The following is a 16,454-nucleotide window of genomic DNA, read 5'->3' on the forward strand; positions in this document are numbered from 1 at the left end:
ATAAAGCCAAATCTACAAGAGATTTCTTCAATAAAAGTATCCAGGTGTTAGAATGGCCAAGTCAAAGTCCAGACCTGAAACCAATCTAGAATCTGTGGGTAGAGCTGAAGACTGCTGTTCACAAACGTTCTCCATCCAACCTCACTGAGCTCGAGCCGTTTTGCAAGGAAGAATGGGCAGGAATTTCAGTCTCTCGATGTGCAAAATTGATAGAGACATACCCCCAAGTGACTTGTTGCAAAAGGTGGCACTACAAAGTATTAATGCAAAGGGGGCCAAATAATATTGCACGCCCCACTTTTCAGGTTTTTATTTGTTGAAAAAAAGTTCAAAATATCCTATAAATTTCGTTCCACTTCACGATCGTGTCCCACCTGTTGTTGATTCTTGACAAAAAAAAAAAAAAAAGTTACATCTTTATGTTTGAAGCCTGAAATGTGGCAAGAGGTTGAATAGTTCAAGGGGGCCGAATACTTTCACAAAGCACTGTATTTAAATGGACAGAACAAAAATTCCGTGGAGCTAAATTAAATGGACAGGTGAGGGATAACTAAGAGTACTTCCGGGGAACAAGGTAACATATCATGTTTCAGTGTGCAGTGAAGATTTTATTGATGCTTAAAGATGACTAATTTTGTTGGAAGAATCTCATTCTAAATTGTTCGTTTTCGAGACACTGTCTTGATGTTAATCAGTCTATTGTTTGTGTTTGCAAGGTGGTTACTTGTGGAAGCTTTCAAACTGCGCCCTTATACACCATACAATTGAAATTTTTTCTCCAAATGTATAATGTTGCACAAGCTGAATGACGAATATGTAAGAAAAATGATTGTGCTGTTTTACAGCAGTGACCCAAGACTAATCAGACTTGAGAGTTAACCCACGTTGACATTTTTTTAACTCGCCTGGTCTAGTAGTAAATTATAAATGTGCATGTGCATACCTTGGTTAGCTTGCCGCAGGCTTGTTGTAGCGGCATAAACTATCTCAGCTGTCTTCTGGATATCTGGCACAAGAAGAGTCAGGCCCTCAGGCTCTGGATCTGAGCTATCTGTTTTCACAACTCCTTTGCTCTTATCTTTCTTTGACCTGAAATACACAAATATATTTAGTCAATCATAATGTTTATAAGAAAATGATCCCCCACCCCCTATAATTTTGTTCGGTACAATATCAATTCAAAATGCGTATCAATAGTCAAAGAGCCTCCTGGCATGGACTGTGTTCAAGATCTTATCATCAATTATATTTACCGTTAATTTTGTCAAAGATATTATTCCTCAATTGCTAAAGTACCATTGGGGTTGTTTAATTTTCAAAACTTTTTTTTCCCTTTAGGTCTAGTCGAGTCTAGTACGTTAAAACGAAATCTCACCTGAGGCGATTTGTGTATGTGTCCACGCATGTTTTCATTTTGGCCAGTAGCATCTCAACAGAAGACTGTCCCTCACAGTGCTCTTCATCTTCCTCTTCCTGCCCTCGGTCACCAGACAAAGGCAGCAGCAGAGGGACCAGAGATGTGCAGGTCGAAATGGCTCGAAGCAGCTCCAGCAACGCCCGATACAGGGGCACATGACGTGCCATATCCAGAACTACAAAAACCAAAGATAAGTAAAGCAAATCAACTATTATTTACAAAAGAAAATGTCCACCTTGTGGCCGTTTCTTTAAATGAAATATTACCGAAGCCTGCAACCTGGATTAAGATAACCAAATCATTACTCCAACCAGGTTTGAGTTGGGCGGCAGGTTGGCTCAGCAAGTAAAGCGTTGGCCTCACAGTTCTGTTCAATCCCAGCCACGCCTGTGTGGAGTTTGCATGTTCTCCCCGTGCCTGTGTGGGTTTTCTCCGGGCGCTCCGGTTTCCTCCCACATCCCAAAAACATCCCTAGGTCTGATCGTGAATGCGACTGTCTCTATGTGCCCTGTGATTGGATGGCAACCAGTTCAGGGTGTACCCCGCCTCCTGCCCGTTGACAGCTGGGATTGGCTCCAGCACTCCCCGTGATCCTCGTGAGGATAAGAGTCAAAGAAAATGGATGGATGGAAGTTTGGAGTTGTTGGCTTCTCATTTCTTGAACAACCATGCTGGCCATGGAAAATATTCCATGTTAAGATTTATGCCCCGCATTAAGCAAATACAACACGAATGAGTCAAAGATACTACAGAAAAGGCCAATTGTTTTTTTCTAAGCCTACAAATCTTGGCCTTGTCCTCTTCTTGCACCCTACTTTTTTCATTTCCCAAAGCACAATTGGTCAAAGAAAGCAATCACTGTTGCCGAAGGCAAAGGAAAGCGGGAAGCAACGTGGAAGTTTAATTAATCTTATATTCTTGAGTGTCCCAAAGATCTGACATCAACCCAAATTAGATGCCATGGCATGAACTTGAGAGCACATACCCCCCCCCCCCCACGCAGACACCACCACCACTGTGCACACAATTTGAATTTGTATATGCATTAAAAAAAAAATACACACACATGGGGTCAACATGGCAATCTTGATTGTGATCAAGACATAATAGGGAAATAGGCAGAATGACTTAGTAATTAGATCTGTTTTACAGCAACAACAGACAACTATGCGAGCATGGTGGCTGTCACAGAAACATTCCCATTCCAGAGATAAATCACTGCACAGAGATGCCTCCCCCCAACCCATCCCTTTTCACTCCCTCCTGCTTTGCCCTCTGCCCAGCTTCAACCACTTATTTCACTGCTTTGTAGTGCTCCGTACACCATCTCTCTTGTCCACTTAATACAAACAGATGCGTTTCTGCGTGCAAAACCAGCCCCTACAGCATGGAGAAGGGAGGAGAAAACCCTAAGCGTAAGCAATATTTTCTCCACCCTCCTCTTTCCTCATCCTCCTCCATTCTTATGCTCCATCATTGCCACAGCCATCAGGATCCATCGTTTCTCATTTGCAATCATTCTGCTTGGTTATGCAATGCACAGACCTGCCTTGGTGTCTAAATGGTGTTAAGGACCCACTGTAAAATTGCTGTCACTTGCGGTATGTGACAATTTCTACTGCTATCGTGATTCGTCTGGCGCTGCGGCTGCTTCTCCTCAGTGATCTAACCTATGGAATGTTTTGTTTTTTTATCTTCCTCTGGATTATCAACAACCAGACCTGGCTACTTCAGAGACCTGTGTGTTCTTAGCTAGAAGACTGGAGGCTTGGTGGCACAGAGACATCAGCTGACACATCTCAAATATACCAGACAATGAAACATCATTTTGGTTGGATAAATCTGGACTGAGCAAGACAATTTGAGAAGCACTAATTTTCGCCGTTTCCCAAAGGAATCTGAAGCAAGAAACATGCAAGAACAAAAGGGGTGTGTAAATAAAACAACACTATGAGGGGGGAGTTGGGAGAATTGTACAGAGGAGTTAGACAAAATGACAGGAAAAAAATCAAGGGAAGGGATGGAACAAAAAGCGGGGAGGAGAGCTAATTTTGAGTGCCGAAATAAAGATGGTTGTGCTTAAGAAAAACATTACTGAATGCTACAAAGTGTCTGAATTCAAATTTTAGGAGACATTGGACTTGTGTTATAATCTGGATGTGACAGAAAGGGCGTTTCCCTGGAAGTACAGTTGAGCAAAGTTGCTAAAATTCTCCCCCTTCACCTGGAGGTCGTTCGATGTAAAAAGCCCTTAAATCCTGTTTTATGAGGATCCAAAAAGCATGGAAGACAATGCTTTACACCACAACTACCTTAAGGTAAGACTTTTTTTCAACCTGAAATTCCTTGTGATTAAATAACTTGTAATTCCTGTTATACCATCATCAGTCCTGATAGAATGTTTCCATAAAAATCATTGCAGAAGGTCTTCATTCCAAACTTCACCCAGCAAAAGGAAAAGTAATTTCTTCATTAATCATCTATCTTGGCCAATGAAAATCTACAGCTCTTTAGTTGTATTGTGTTCCACAAGGAAAATGTGAATGACGCGACCTAAATACAAAGAGCATCTGGGGTATTTAATCATTTACAGCACATGAAAATCAGTGGGCAGATGTGATGGGCTCTATTGGCAGCATTTAATCATGCTTCTTTTGACAGAAGGACTACCATTAAACATAACCACTGGTAATTTAATATCATCCTAGATAATCCAAGGTTGATGCTTAGCAATTTTTGACATAAAACCTGCAATTTGTGGTAGCAAGGTATAAAAATGGATACCCCACTCTGCATGCTAATTTATAGCCATTTGGGGACAGGAATTTGCTTTAGTGGGAAAGACACACACACGCGCGCACGCACACGCACGCACGCACACACACAGAGAAAAACATTCCAATGTATGCCGTTATTCTGTTTTTTGTGAAAAATAGGACTATTTCTTATTTCTTTTTATTCTAGATACAAGTCACGTTGAAGGGTTAGGGGACCTGCTGGATCATGGGCACCACAGTTATCACCCTTGATGATGTGGGAGCACTGGAGCTGAAGGAGGAACAGGAGGAATCCATCTTGGCCATGTTAGGCATTGTTGGCACATTTCTCAACCTTTGTGTAATTGTTTTTGTTTACATCTACACTACGTTATAGTGCATAGACTATTGTCATAATACACCTTCATAAATTACCTCTAGAAGTTAAGAGTATTAAGAAAACTTGAAGTTTTACATTAACCTCATCCCAAGTAATGGAAGGAATGAATTGAAAGGACTATCTGAAGACATAGAGAGTCAAAGCCGTGAGTTGAACAGATAGCAAAGGGCTGGGAGCGACAACATGAAAAATGAAAAAGGTATGACAGGAACCATGACAGATATATGTAAGAGCTCAACCAGGACTGACATCCCTGTGGTTCACCAAAAATACAAACTGGGCCTCAAACTCAATTTTCTTCTGACTGTTGATATAATTAAATATTCAAGTCATATGTTATCATTGATATGAAATATATGCTTTAAAAACAACACCTGATGATAATGTTGAGAGGCTTCTTGGTAGATGGTTTAATTTACTCATTACAGGATGTCCACAAGTCAAAGTATTTGACCATAAAGACCATATAAGTCAAAACAGAAGGAATTATTCATAATGAAATTTGTAAAACTAAAACGCAAAAAAATTAATTGAAAAATTAATCCTTTTACCGGTCTATAAATTATAGGAATTTCAATTGCTCAACATAATTTTAAGGTGTAATTTTGAGACTGAAGAAACATGTTAGTGACCGTTCTCTCCAACTAACATTTTATTTCAAGAGGTATCAGTGAGTCACTTCAGTGCAAGTGAAAAAATGGCTCTGATCCAGCCTGGAGGGGGAGAGCTTCACGAGAGGGCAGTGAATCATAGTCATCTCTGTTGGGAATAGTTCATCCAGAATAAGAAGAGAACATGTGAAGCCGAACAGAGTTTCACAGTGAAAATAAGATGACAACCAGAAAAACAGTTCATTTACAGATTAAAGGCCACAATGCTCTTGTTCTTTCAGTCATTGAAATTTTCATGGATTTCTTAAAATCGTGACGAAACCACAACATACTGATATACATATATGCTGCACAACTGATATAAAGTGGAAAAACACGAAGGGCTAATTGCTTCACATTAGCTACTACTTCTTCTTCCTCTCCTTTCGGCTTGTCCCGTTAGGAGTCGCCACAGCGTGTCATCTTTTTCTATCTTAGCCTATCTTCTGCATCTTCCTCTCTAACCCCAACTGCCCTTATCTCTTCCCTCACCACATCGATAAACCTTCTCTTTGGTCTTCCTCTTGCTCTTTTGCCTGGCAGCTACCATCCTCACCACCCTTCCACCAATATACTCACTTTCTCGCCTCTGAACATGTCCAAACCATCGAAGTCTGCTCTCTCGAATCCTGTCTCCAAAACATCCAACTTTGGCTGTCCCTTCATCCTAGCAGAGACTACAAAAGACCATTTCCTTACCAGGCATAAACAGATTTTGTGCTTGGATTGTATACACATATTTGATACACAAGCCTGTGATTAACGTTAAATTAGTATTTTTTTCTGTTCCTGCGCTACGAAAACATTTAGAACATCCTCAAGCCATGCATACACACATAACACATGAACAGCCATCGTAAATGAGTAAAATCTTTTATCCAAGATAAGCAACATAACAGAACAACAGTCATTCATAAAACCAATAACTTTCAAACCATGACTTTGCTCATGAGTTGACTGTTCAAAATAATTAAAAAGGAAACCATCAATTTGATCCTCCGTGCTGCATCGAACAACAGATTATGTGCATTTATGTGTCCCTTGCCTAAAAAGTCTGTGCACTAATGCTGACACTCAACGAGAAAGTGCAATCAAACCCCTTGCATTTCCAAGTTTTCTAAGAGAGCATTATGGTTTCCAATAACTAGGAAAATGTGACTGATATATTTTTTCTGTGATTCACTATATTTAAATGTTTATCAATTCAAAGTACATGATATATTTATCTACATGCATTTTCTGTTCCACTTATCCTCAAAAGAGTTGCGGGTGTGCTGGGACCAGTCCCAGCTACAGTGAAGAAAATAGGTATTTGAACACCCTGCTATATTGCAGGTTCTCCAACTTAGAAATCATGGAGGGGTCTGAAATTTTCATCGTAGGTGCATGTCAACTGTGAGAGAGATAATCGAAAAATAAAAATCCAGAAATCACAATGTATGATTTTTTTAAGGCTTTATTTATGTGATACAGCTGCAAATAAGTATTTGAACACCTGTTTATCAGCTAGAATTCTGACCCTCAAAGATCTGTTAGTCTGCCTTTAAAAGTCCACCTCGACTCCATGTATTATCCTGAATTAGATGAACCTGTGTGAGGTCGTTAGCTGCATAAAGACACCTGTCCATCCCATAAAATCAGTAACACTCAAACTTGTAACATGGCCAAGACCAAAGAGCAGTCCAAAGACACAGACAAAATTGCACAATTCCACATGGCTGGAAAGGGCTACAGAAAAATAGCCAAGCAGCTTAGTGAACAAAGGTCCACTGTTGGATCAATCATTAGAAAATGGAAGAAGCTAAACATGACTGTCAATCTCAATCGGAGTGGAGCGCCATCAAAGGTATCACCTTATGGGGTCTCAATGATCCATTGAATGGTGAGGAATCAGCCCAGGACTACACGACAGGGCTTGGTCAATGACCTGAAAAGAGCTGGGACCACCGTTTCCAAGGTGACTGTTGGTAATACACTAAGACGTCATGGTTTGAAATCATGCATGGCATGGAAGGTTCCCCTGCTTAAACCAGCACATGTCAAGGCCTGTCTTATGTTTGCCAATGACCATTTGGATGATACAGAGGAGTCATGGGAGAAAGTTTGGTGGTCAGATGAGACCAAAATGGAACTGTTTGGTCATTATTCCACTAACCATGTTTGAAGGAAGATGAATGATCCATGTTCCATTCCAAGGACACCATCCCTACTGTGAAGCATGGGGGTGGTAGCATCATGCTTTGGGGGTGTTTTTCTGCACATAGGTCAGGACGACTACACTGTATTAAGGAGAGGATTACCGCGGCCATGTATCGTGAGATTTTGGGGAACAACCTCTTTCCCTCAGTCAGAGCATTGAAGATGGGTCGTGGCTGGGTCTTTCAATATGACAATGACCTGAAGCACACAGCCAGCAAAACCAAGGAGTTGCTCCTTAAGAAGCAAATCAAGGTTCTGCCGTGGCCTCGTCAGTCTCAAGACCTAAACCCAATAGAAAATCTTTGGAGGGAGCTTAAACTCCATGTTTCTCAGTGACATCCCAGAAACCTGTCTGATCTACAGAAGATCTGTGTGGAGGAGTCGGCCAAAATCCCTCTTTCAGTGTGTGCAAACCTGGTGAACAACTACAAGAAACATTTGACCTCCATAATTGCAAACAAAGGCTACTGTACCAAATATTAACATTGGTTTTGTCAGGTGTTCAAATACTTAATACAGCCGTATAGCACAAATAAATCGTTAAAGAAATCATACATTGTGATATCAGGATTGTTATTTTAGACTCTCTCACAGTGGACATGCACCTATGATGAAAATTTCAGACCCCTACATGATTTCTAAGTGGGAGAACTTGCAATATCGCACGGTGTTCAAATACTTATTTTCTTCACTGTATAATTACTTTCACAGGTATTGGCAATGTAGAACGCCAATTAATATAAGATGCATGTTTTTGTAATGCAGAAGGAAGCTAGTGTACCTGGAGAAACCTCAAGCAAGCACAGTAAGAACATACAACCTCCTCCACAAAGGCCCGAGCCAGGATTTGGAATCGCTGCCTGTGATGTAAAAACGCTAAGAATAACCACCAGCCCCACTGCAACAACAGTCACATCCAACCCTCGAGTCTAAAAATAGACTGTTGATTATTTCCCAATGAACACAAAAGACCAACTGTCATTCCTTTATGTGCATACTTAAAGGTAAGGAATACTTAAAGGGCCACTGTCATGCTTATCAAAGTTCTAAAACATTGTAAAAAAAAAAAAAAATACATATAACATTAACTTTAGTGTCTAAGCAAAAAAATTAATATGAGCGGAGACCAAGTCATCTATGCGCAAAGTTGCGGAAGTCTCACTCGACATCCAAGTGGTCGCCATATTGCCTGCAACGTCATCAGCAGACGTCACACTGGGACATTTGCCATTGAAAACATGTAGTGGCACCTCCGATGGGAGAGGAACAACAGAGATTTGGGGATTTTTCTGACGCCCCTTTTGACACGGAAGCTCTTTTTGAAGAAGAGAAGAAAACATCTCACAATCGAGTGAAGTGACCGGGGCAATAGTACTCTACCGTTTCAAGCTATATTTAGATGATATGCGGACCACTTCTAGCGGACGACAGACTCCCCAACAGTATGTATGACAGTATGTAGCGTACTCAGCCGTGAGCAACGATAACGCTGCAATCTGCCCGGCTCGGCGCCGTGATGAGCCACCCCGGCTGAAGTCGTGGTTGGCGGATGCAGCGTGCCGAAGCCATGATCAGCCGACACACACATCAACACATATAGCATCCCTGACTTACATACATAGATCTTTTGTTACGTTCTGAGAGGATTATGTCCCCCCCCAACTATTATTTTTTTAGTCGCTCTATACACAACTACCTGTCATTTGGAATCCACAAAGCTCTCGTCCTTTGCACCTGTGCAATCAATTTCTTACAACGGACCGGGTCTTTGGAAATGTATGAAGAGTAAATCCATCCTTCCGAGTGTTCCAGCAATATCCAGCAATACAAGGAACCGGCATTTTGGATAACACGAAGGAACAAAGGCTACCTTCCCGCAAGTAAAACTGGTATAAACACACAAGCCCACCTGACTGGGCGTCTGCTAATAACGTCACTTCCTGCTTCTTCTCCAAAACAAATTCCTTGACAGGATTTTCATGCGGGAGTTACTAAACGCCATGTGTCAAAATCATGTGTGGTGAAAAAAACGAATGGGTCCACTCCAGCTGCCTTTTTTTTTTTTTTTTTTTATCAAAATCATACTAAAAATCATGCTTTCCTGTCAGTGGCCCTTTAAAAATGCAGATCTACGTTTACACGCATTTTTTTCCTTATAAATGGGGATAAAAGCTCCTGAATTACATTAATCTTCACTCACGAGCTGACCAATAAATACAGAACACTATTTCCTTCTGACTAACCTCCTTGGACACCAGGGGAGGGTGGCTCTTAGTTTTTCATTACAGGCAGCTCTCTGACATTTACTGAAGGACCAGAGCTGAGGGGCAACTGGCCCCTATACAGAAGTTGGTTGGATAACCACCAGCTTTTATTGAAACCCATCATGATGTTAAATTGGTAAAAGCAGTGGCATTTCAAATTAAGTAGCGATATATTTGAGGAGGCTATACATTCTGTATGCAGTCGTACTAAAAGACATGAATCCATTCCGGAAGTCATTTTGTAACATGAATTTTTCCCAAGTAGAAGCGTGTTTTACATGTAAATAGTGTAATCCATTCCAGGCCTCCCGCCCGCCAAAAATAAGCATTGAAAGTACATAATGTAAAGAATTATTAAATAAAAAAAAAAAAAAAGATCTTTTACCTTTGACGTTGGGAAATGACGGTTGAGTGACAAGCAAAAGGACCGTGGGGGACAGAGGAGGCGGCAAATTTTGACGCCCGAGAGAAAACATCCGTACAAACAAACAAACACACATACAACTCAATTCCACAAAAGTTTCTTGGGGCCCATGGTGAATAAAGATGAATAAACTTGGAAAAAACACAAACGAAAAAGTTGTACTTCTCCAATGTGGGTTACCATGTGAGAACGTGTGACTGCGCTAGCATGATTTGGTGAGAGTCCAGTGCCCAAGGGAATCAAAAAGCAACCTGGGTAAAGGTTGATGTCCCTCCTCGCCAATGGGATTCCAGGAAGATGCTACTGCGATAGCCAATGGGAGAGCAGCTCTATCACACCACACAAACTGAGATACAGGATGTTTATGTTCGGTGGAATTTGGGGAATCCAGCACCGATTTTTTGTATTTCGCTTTGCATCCTGAATTTCTTTCATAACTCCAGACAATATATTTCCGAGGCTGCGTTTTGTAACCTGAATTTTTCATGACTAAAGACGTTTGTAAGTAGAGGTCTTTGTCATTAAAGAAGTTTCAAGGTCAAGTGTCATCCCTATAAACATTCTAAAATGGATATTGTAATTAAAAACAACATTATTCACTTCAATGTCTATAAGAAAAAAATAAATGTGAGCGGATAGCACGTCATCCATGCGCATAGTTGCAGAAGTGTCATTCTACGACATCCAAGTGGTCGCCATATTGACTGCGTCCTCTGTCCCTGACGTCACACGGACATTTGCCAATGAAAACACGCGGTGCAACCGACTATGGGAGACGACGAACACGTCCCTTCTGACACAGAAGCTCTTTTCGAAAAGGAGAACACCACACAACTAGTGAAGTTACATTATTGTTTCGAGCCATATTCAGATAAGCGATCACGGCCAAACCGCCTCCTCATTCTGATCCACTTCCACAGCTGAGATGAGCTACCCCGGCTCATCACAGCCGGCCAGTGTGGCTCATTTTCGGCGCCGAGGTGGCTTATCACGGAGCCGAGCGGTGCTGCTTTAAGGGGTTGTTCACAGCCGCCGCAATACACTGAACAACACCGTCGAGCCGAGGGGCTTTACTGCGTTGTCACCGCACGTGGCTGAGTGATGCATTGTTGGCGGTGTTCTTCAGAGCCGTCGCCGTCCGCAAGCTCGACGCGCAGCCTTCGCCAAAGCCGTGACCGGCGTATGTGGCTCATCTTCGGTGCCGTGGTGGCTTATAATGGAGCTGAGCCGTGCTGCTTTAGGGGGTTGTTCATAGCCACCGCAGTACACGATGAACAACATCTTCGAGCCGGGGCGCTCTACTGCGTTGTCGTCGCACGTGGCTGAGTGAAGCATTGTTGGCTGCGTTCTTCAGAGCTGCCGCCGTCCGCGAGCCCGAAGCGCAGCCTTCGCTGGCAAAGCCATGCAGCAGCCCGACGCCTTCCAACGCGCACATCGACACATTTCGTACGCGCATCTTTTGTTACGTTATGAAAGACCGATTACGTGGTCCGCCCCAAACTATTTTTTTTTGTACCTCTATACACACCTACCTGTCATTTGGAACCCAAGAAGCTCTCGTCCTCTGCACCCGAGCAATCCATTTTTCAACCGGGTCTCTTGCAAATTTCTGAAGGGTAAATCCATTCTCCCGAGTGCTCAAGCAATGTCCAGCAACGCAACGAGCCGGCATTGGCTAACTCGAAGGAAAAAGGAGCTACCTTCTTGGAGGTAAAACTAATGGAAACAAACGAGTCCACTTGGGGGCGCCGCTGTCCTTTTTCATGGCGGCAGTTACAAAAAGCTGTATACGTCAAAATCATGTTTTGTGGTGAAAAAACACATGGGCCCATATTCGCTGCCGTTTTTTCATTAATAACATACTAAAAATCATCCATTTCATGACAGTGGCCCTTTAACATTGTCAGTTATGGGTAATGGCAAATACATGCAATGGTAATTAAATGAAAACTATCTTAATTTAATTGAAAGGTCCTAATAAAATTGTAATATTTCCTGATGAGCCTCTCGAGATTTCAAAGTATTTCATTTATAAATACAAATCACGAGTGGAACTGGATCTTACCAGAGTCATTCCGTAGGTAGGAGGACATAGCAGGGATGAGACAGGACTGACTGAGGAGCTCCTGCAGCACGACTGGGAGTACTGAGCTGTTGTGGGTTCTGCTCTCTGCTGAAGATGTTTCAGAACTTTGGAAGCTGCTGGAACCTGCTGCATTAATGTAGCTTGCCAAGACCTGGTAAACAAAACAACAGATACTGGAGTAGATTACCGATTCACATTTATGACATATCTCTGCGTGCAAGCGTGTGTATTACAAATGAACACTAAAAGACTCATTAGTATTGAGCAAAGAAAAACTATGATCGTCCTATTAGGGTAATACCATTTTTATCCTTTTATATTTTTAGTTGGGGCGTGTGATTAGAAAATAAAAATCTGACATTCAGATACAACTCAATTCTTGCCATGATTATTCGTAATCCATTTTGCAACACACAGTTTCGTCCATCCTGCACACACCAAAATAAAAATAAACACTTACCTGCAGAAGACAAGTGACATGCTCCTCTTCAAGACGCTGTTTTGTGAGAGCCTGCTCAACATCCCAACCTGACGCTGTAGATCCAGTACCAAAACCTGTTCCTTTTGCCCAGTAGAGCTGCTGCTCCTCACTGGTCCCTCCACCGTGACAACTTGACATCTGTGGCTAAGAGTATACAGTACATCAGTCATTGTAGATTGAAAGCAGCACTACAATAATCATCTTACAATTGATATCACCTAAAATGTGAAGAGGCTTATTCCTAAAAAAAACTCTGACAATGATCACTTGGGAGATGTTAGACATCAATGTACAAGGTGGAATACAGACAAATCATAGAAATCCTTTTTGAAGGCTAATACAGTGGAACCTCGATTTAACGGACTAATGGGGGCACAGGAGTTGTCAGATACAGCAGGTTGTTTTTTTTATATTGTATGACTTTTTGTGACCAAATACTGAATACCCATATTTCTGTACAGTGCAAAATATTTGTGTTTTAGTCTCAATGAAAAAAAAAATTACAAAGTTGTTTTAGAAACAGAAAAGCTTGAAAATCCTTGAAACGTTTAAATTGCATCAAAATTTACCACGCTGGTGTGCTTGCTGTCGTAGTTAAAAGTGGGGAGTTGAGGTTTGTGCTTTATGCAAGGGTGCCTTGAAATACTTTTTTGAAAGCCATTCCAAGACGCTGCTCCCATCACACTCAAACTCAAAACATATTTCCACCATTAAAACGTAAAGGAAATGAACAAAAAAATGTGTTTAGTCATAAAAACTAAACATTGTAAAGTGGTCAACTGGTTTGAGTAAGTGTAATCAACCCAAAAGTTTAACATGCATGAGGATTTGCGAGCATGCACCTTGAAAAGGCTTTGTTGGCCATAATTTTTTTACGAATCCAACAATCGCATTCACCTTAATGGCTTGGTCCCAAAGTCTAGAATCTACAGGATCTAAATTAGCTCCCAGTATGTGCTCCCCAATCTGGCATAATCCAGGTATCAAAATTAATAATACACGCCTTCATTTCAGCAACTGGGAACCACATGGAATTGACCACCTACAACTATTTAACCAGAATGTTTGTAGGACGCACCATGAACTGTTCCAAGAATTCCAAATAACAGGCGGGAATTTTCTTCCAATACAGTAAATTAAATGCTGCTATAAAAAATAAAAGAATAGCCACACTTCAGAGTACAATCGAACTGATGGAGTTTATCAAGGAAATAGTAAAGCTATCCCCACCAAGTAAAAGAAACAGTTTATAAATTAATTTTATGTACTAAATCAAAACACGAATTAATCACCAAAAGGAAAGATCTTACCCTGTCTGACGACCGTGACTACTGGGTACAGATATGTAACAACACATTTGCAATGACAAAAATATAAATCTACAGCTCATACAATATAAAGTACTCCATTGAGTACATTTTACTCAGTACACTATGCATAAAATGGGCTTTTCTCCAATTTTTTTGTGTGCCTCAGATACCTATTTTGATGCAATTTGTGAATGCATACCCATTCAATGCTTCTGGACTTTGGTTACACAAAAAAAGTCATTTTGAAATATAAAATTCCACTTTCCCCAAGATTGGGTTACTTGGTGGCTTAAACTTAATCGACCTTCCTAATATAGACAATCATTACTATTGACGTTAACTATTGCAAAGAAAACAATTTATTGAAATTGGAAAAACAATGAAGCCATTAACATGAATCAGTAGCTACATATAATAGAATATACAGTGTGCCCTTGCCCATTCGTAGTTCTTCGTTCAAATCCTTGCATATTTTGCTCCTAAAGTTTTTTTCCCCCTATAATGTAACTTATTTTCACCATAAGGTGCAGTCCAATGGTTACAAAGCTGTTCCTTTCCTTTTGGTAAGACCTGAAGAACCGTTCCATTTCGTCCTACATTGAACAGTCCTCAGTGGCTAAGTGAGAAACCTGAACTCAACTAAATTATGGCTTTTCCGCTTACTTGAAAAAAAGACAAAAATCCAGGATTCAAAGAACAAATGAACACCGGAGGTCTCCATAAATTCACAGGGAAAGGAAAGAAGTGAAAGTATGTCACCATAACAACAAAAATTAGCTTGGTTTAGACACACCAAACTCCAGAGCTGTTGTTGTAGTTAATCAGAATCAGTACAAAATTTTGCAATTGCTTTTTGTTGAACCAATCTAAAAGACTGAAAAAATTTAATGCATCCTTTCTGGTTTAATGGTCTTGCTATTGTTTTAGGGCATACACAGGTTTCAGCAACTGAGACCTGGAGAGAGGTTTCTTTCACCCAAAAATATCAACCATACCTCAGACACATTGCTGCTTGCATTGGGATTCCGTGGGGCATGGTGGCTGAGAGCTGATAGGCAGGCCAAGATAAGGTGAATGGCACCAATTTCCAGAGCCATACGCCGGAGCAGCACACCATCATCAGTTGTAAGAGGAGTGATACTGAACAATGCTCGCAGGACATGAAAAGGCAATGTGGGCAACACATTTGCTGATGGAGATTGCAGGATATGACCTAGATGTGATACCAGAGCACAAACATAAAATATTCAGCAAGAAAGCAGCAGCAGTTTATCACATTTAGGATATAAGACTCAAATGAGTCCAAAAAGAGAAGTCTGAACGATATGAAATAGAGGTGGCAAAACGTTCTAGTCGGCTCCTAAAAAGGTAAAATTATTCCAACTTACTGCCCTCTCCATCATCAGTGACACCAAGCACCAGGCGCAGCAAACACTGGGCATGTTTTCTCTCCTTCAGCAGCACTTCTGCGTAGCCCGGCAGACGCAGGAACAGGCCAAATGCAGCCAAGGAGTGGGCAGGGATGGGTGACATTGTTTGCACTGAGGACGGAGAGGAAGACACCGACTGGGCCTGCTGCTTGTTGATGGGCTGGGGCTCAGTAGTAATGGACTCCGGTGCCTCGTACACTAGCTCTCCTGATTGCTCAATCGTGACCCACTCAAACTGATCAGCGTCTTTTGGTTTCTCCTGTGTTGCAGAGGGAACAACTGGGGCACTGACCTGTGGCCAAGCATAAAGACAATCGGAAAGTCTAGTAAAAGGTGAGAGATGTATACATGGGTTGAGGTATTACACATTGAAAAAATCTCATGTCATGTGATTAGGATTGGGAATCATTTGCATTTGAGCGATTCTGGTCCGGATTTAGGTCCCTCTTTTCAATTCCAGCTCAAAACAATTCTGTTTCCCATTCTTTTAGGGGCTAGGTCAAACAGGTTTGCATGGTTTAAATAAGGCAAATTATGAAACTCCACTTTTTTCTCAAATGAACATTTGAATCATCGTTTTTTTATGACCAGTATCAATATCTAACTTAAGAACTAAAAGGTAATACGGGTTTAACTTACCCAGTTTACTTCATATTCATTCATTAATGTTCCAGGTTAAAGTTGAACATAGGATTGTTAAACTTATTCCTGACTGTTTTATCACGTCAAATGGTTTATATGTGCAAGTTTTAAGTTGACTTCCCGTTTTAAGGATCTACCCTTTTATTTTGAAGTACATAAACTGGAGATCAGCATTTTGGCATGAAAAAAAGTAATAAATGGAACAAAATAGGCTATTCTTTTACCCATCCACCAATGGGTTGTCAATGTGATCGCGTTTCCAGGAGTTTTGTTCCAGTTCATTGTGATATAAAGTTCTTAGTTTGAACTTTGAAGTTTTAGCTCAATGTTTAGCTTGTGACGTTCTACTTTCTCTCTAGTAGTGTAAAATACCTTTTGTTTTTGTCTTAAGTTGG

At 41.1% G+C, this 16,454-nt stretch overlaps 1 protein-coding gene across 1 annotated transcript in view; it reads right to left on the reverse strand.

Moving 5' to 3' along the window:
• Positions 1–16,454, reverse strand: part of birc6 (baculoviral IAP repeat containing 6) — a 199,404-nt gene that overhangs the window by 47,951 nt on the left and 134,999 nt on the right. The window contains 6 exon segments of the mRNA XM_061837281.1: positions 944–1,089; positions 1,376–1,592; positions 12,176–12,347; positions 12,657–12,821; positions 14,983–15,200; positions 15,376–15,709. Coding sequence (XP_061693265.1) covers positions 944–1,089; positions 1,376–1,592; positions 12,176–12,347; positions 12,657–12,821; positions 14,983–15,200; positions 15,376–15,709 — 1,252 coding nt within the window.

This window comes from Syngnathoides biaculeatus, chromosome 12 (assembly GCF_019802595.1).
Source record: "Syngnathoides biaculeatus isolate LvHL_M chromosome 12, ASM1980259v1, whole genome shotgun sequence".
NCBI lineage: Eukaryota > Metazoa > Chordata > Actinopteri > Syngnathiformes > Syngnathidae > Syngnathoides > Syngnathoides biaculeatus.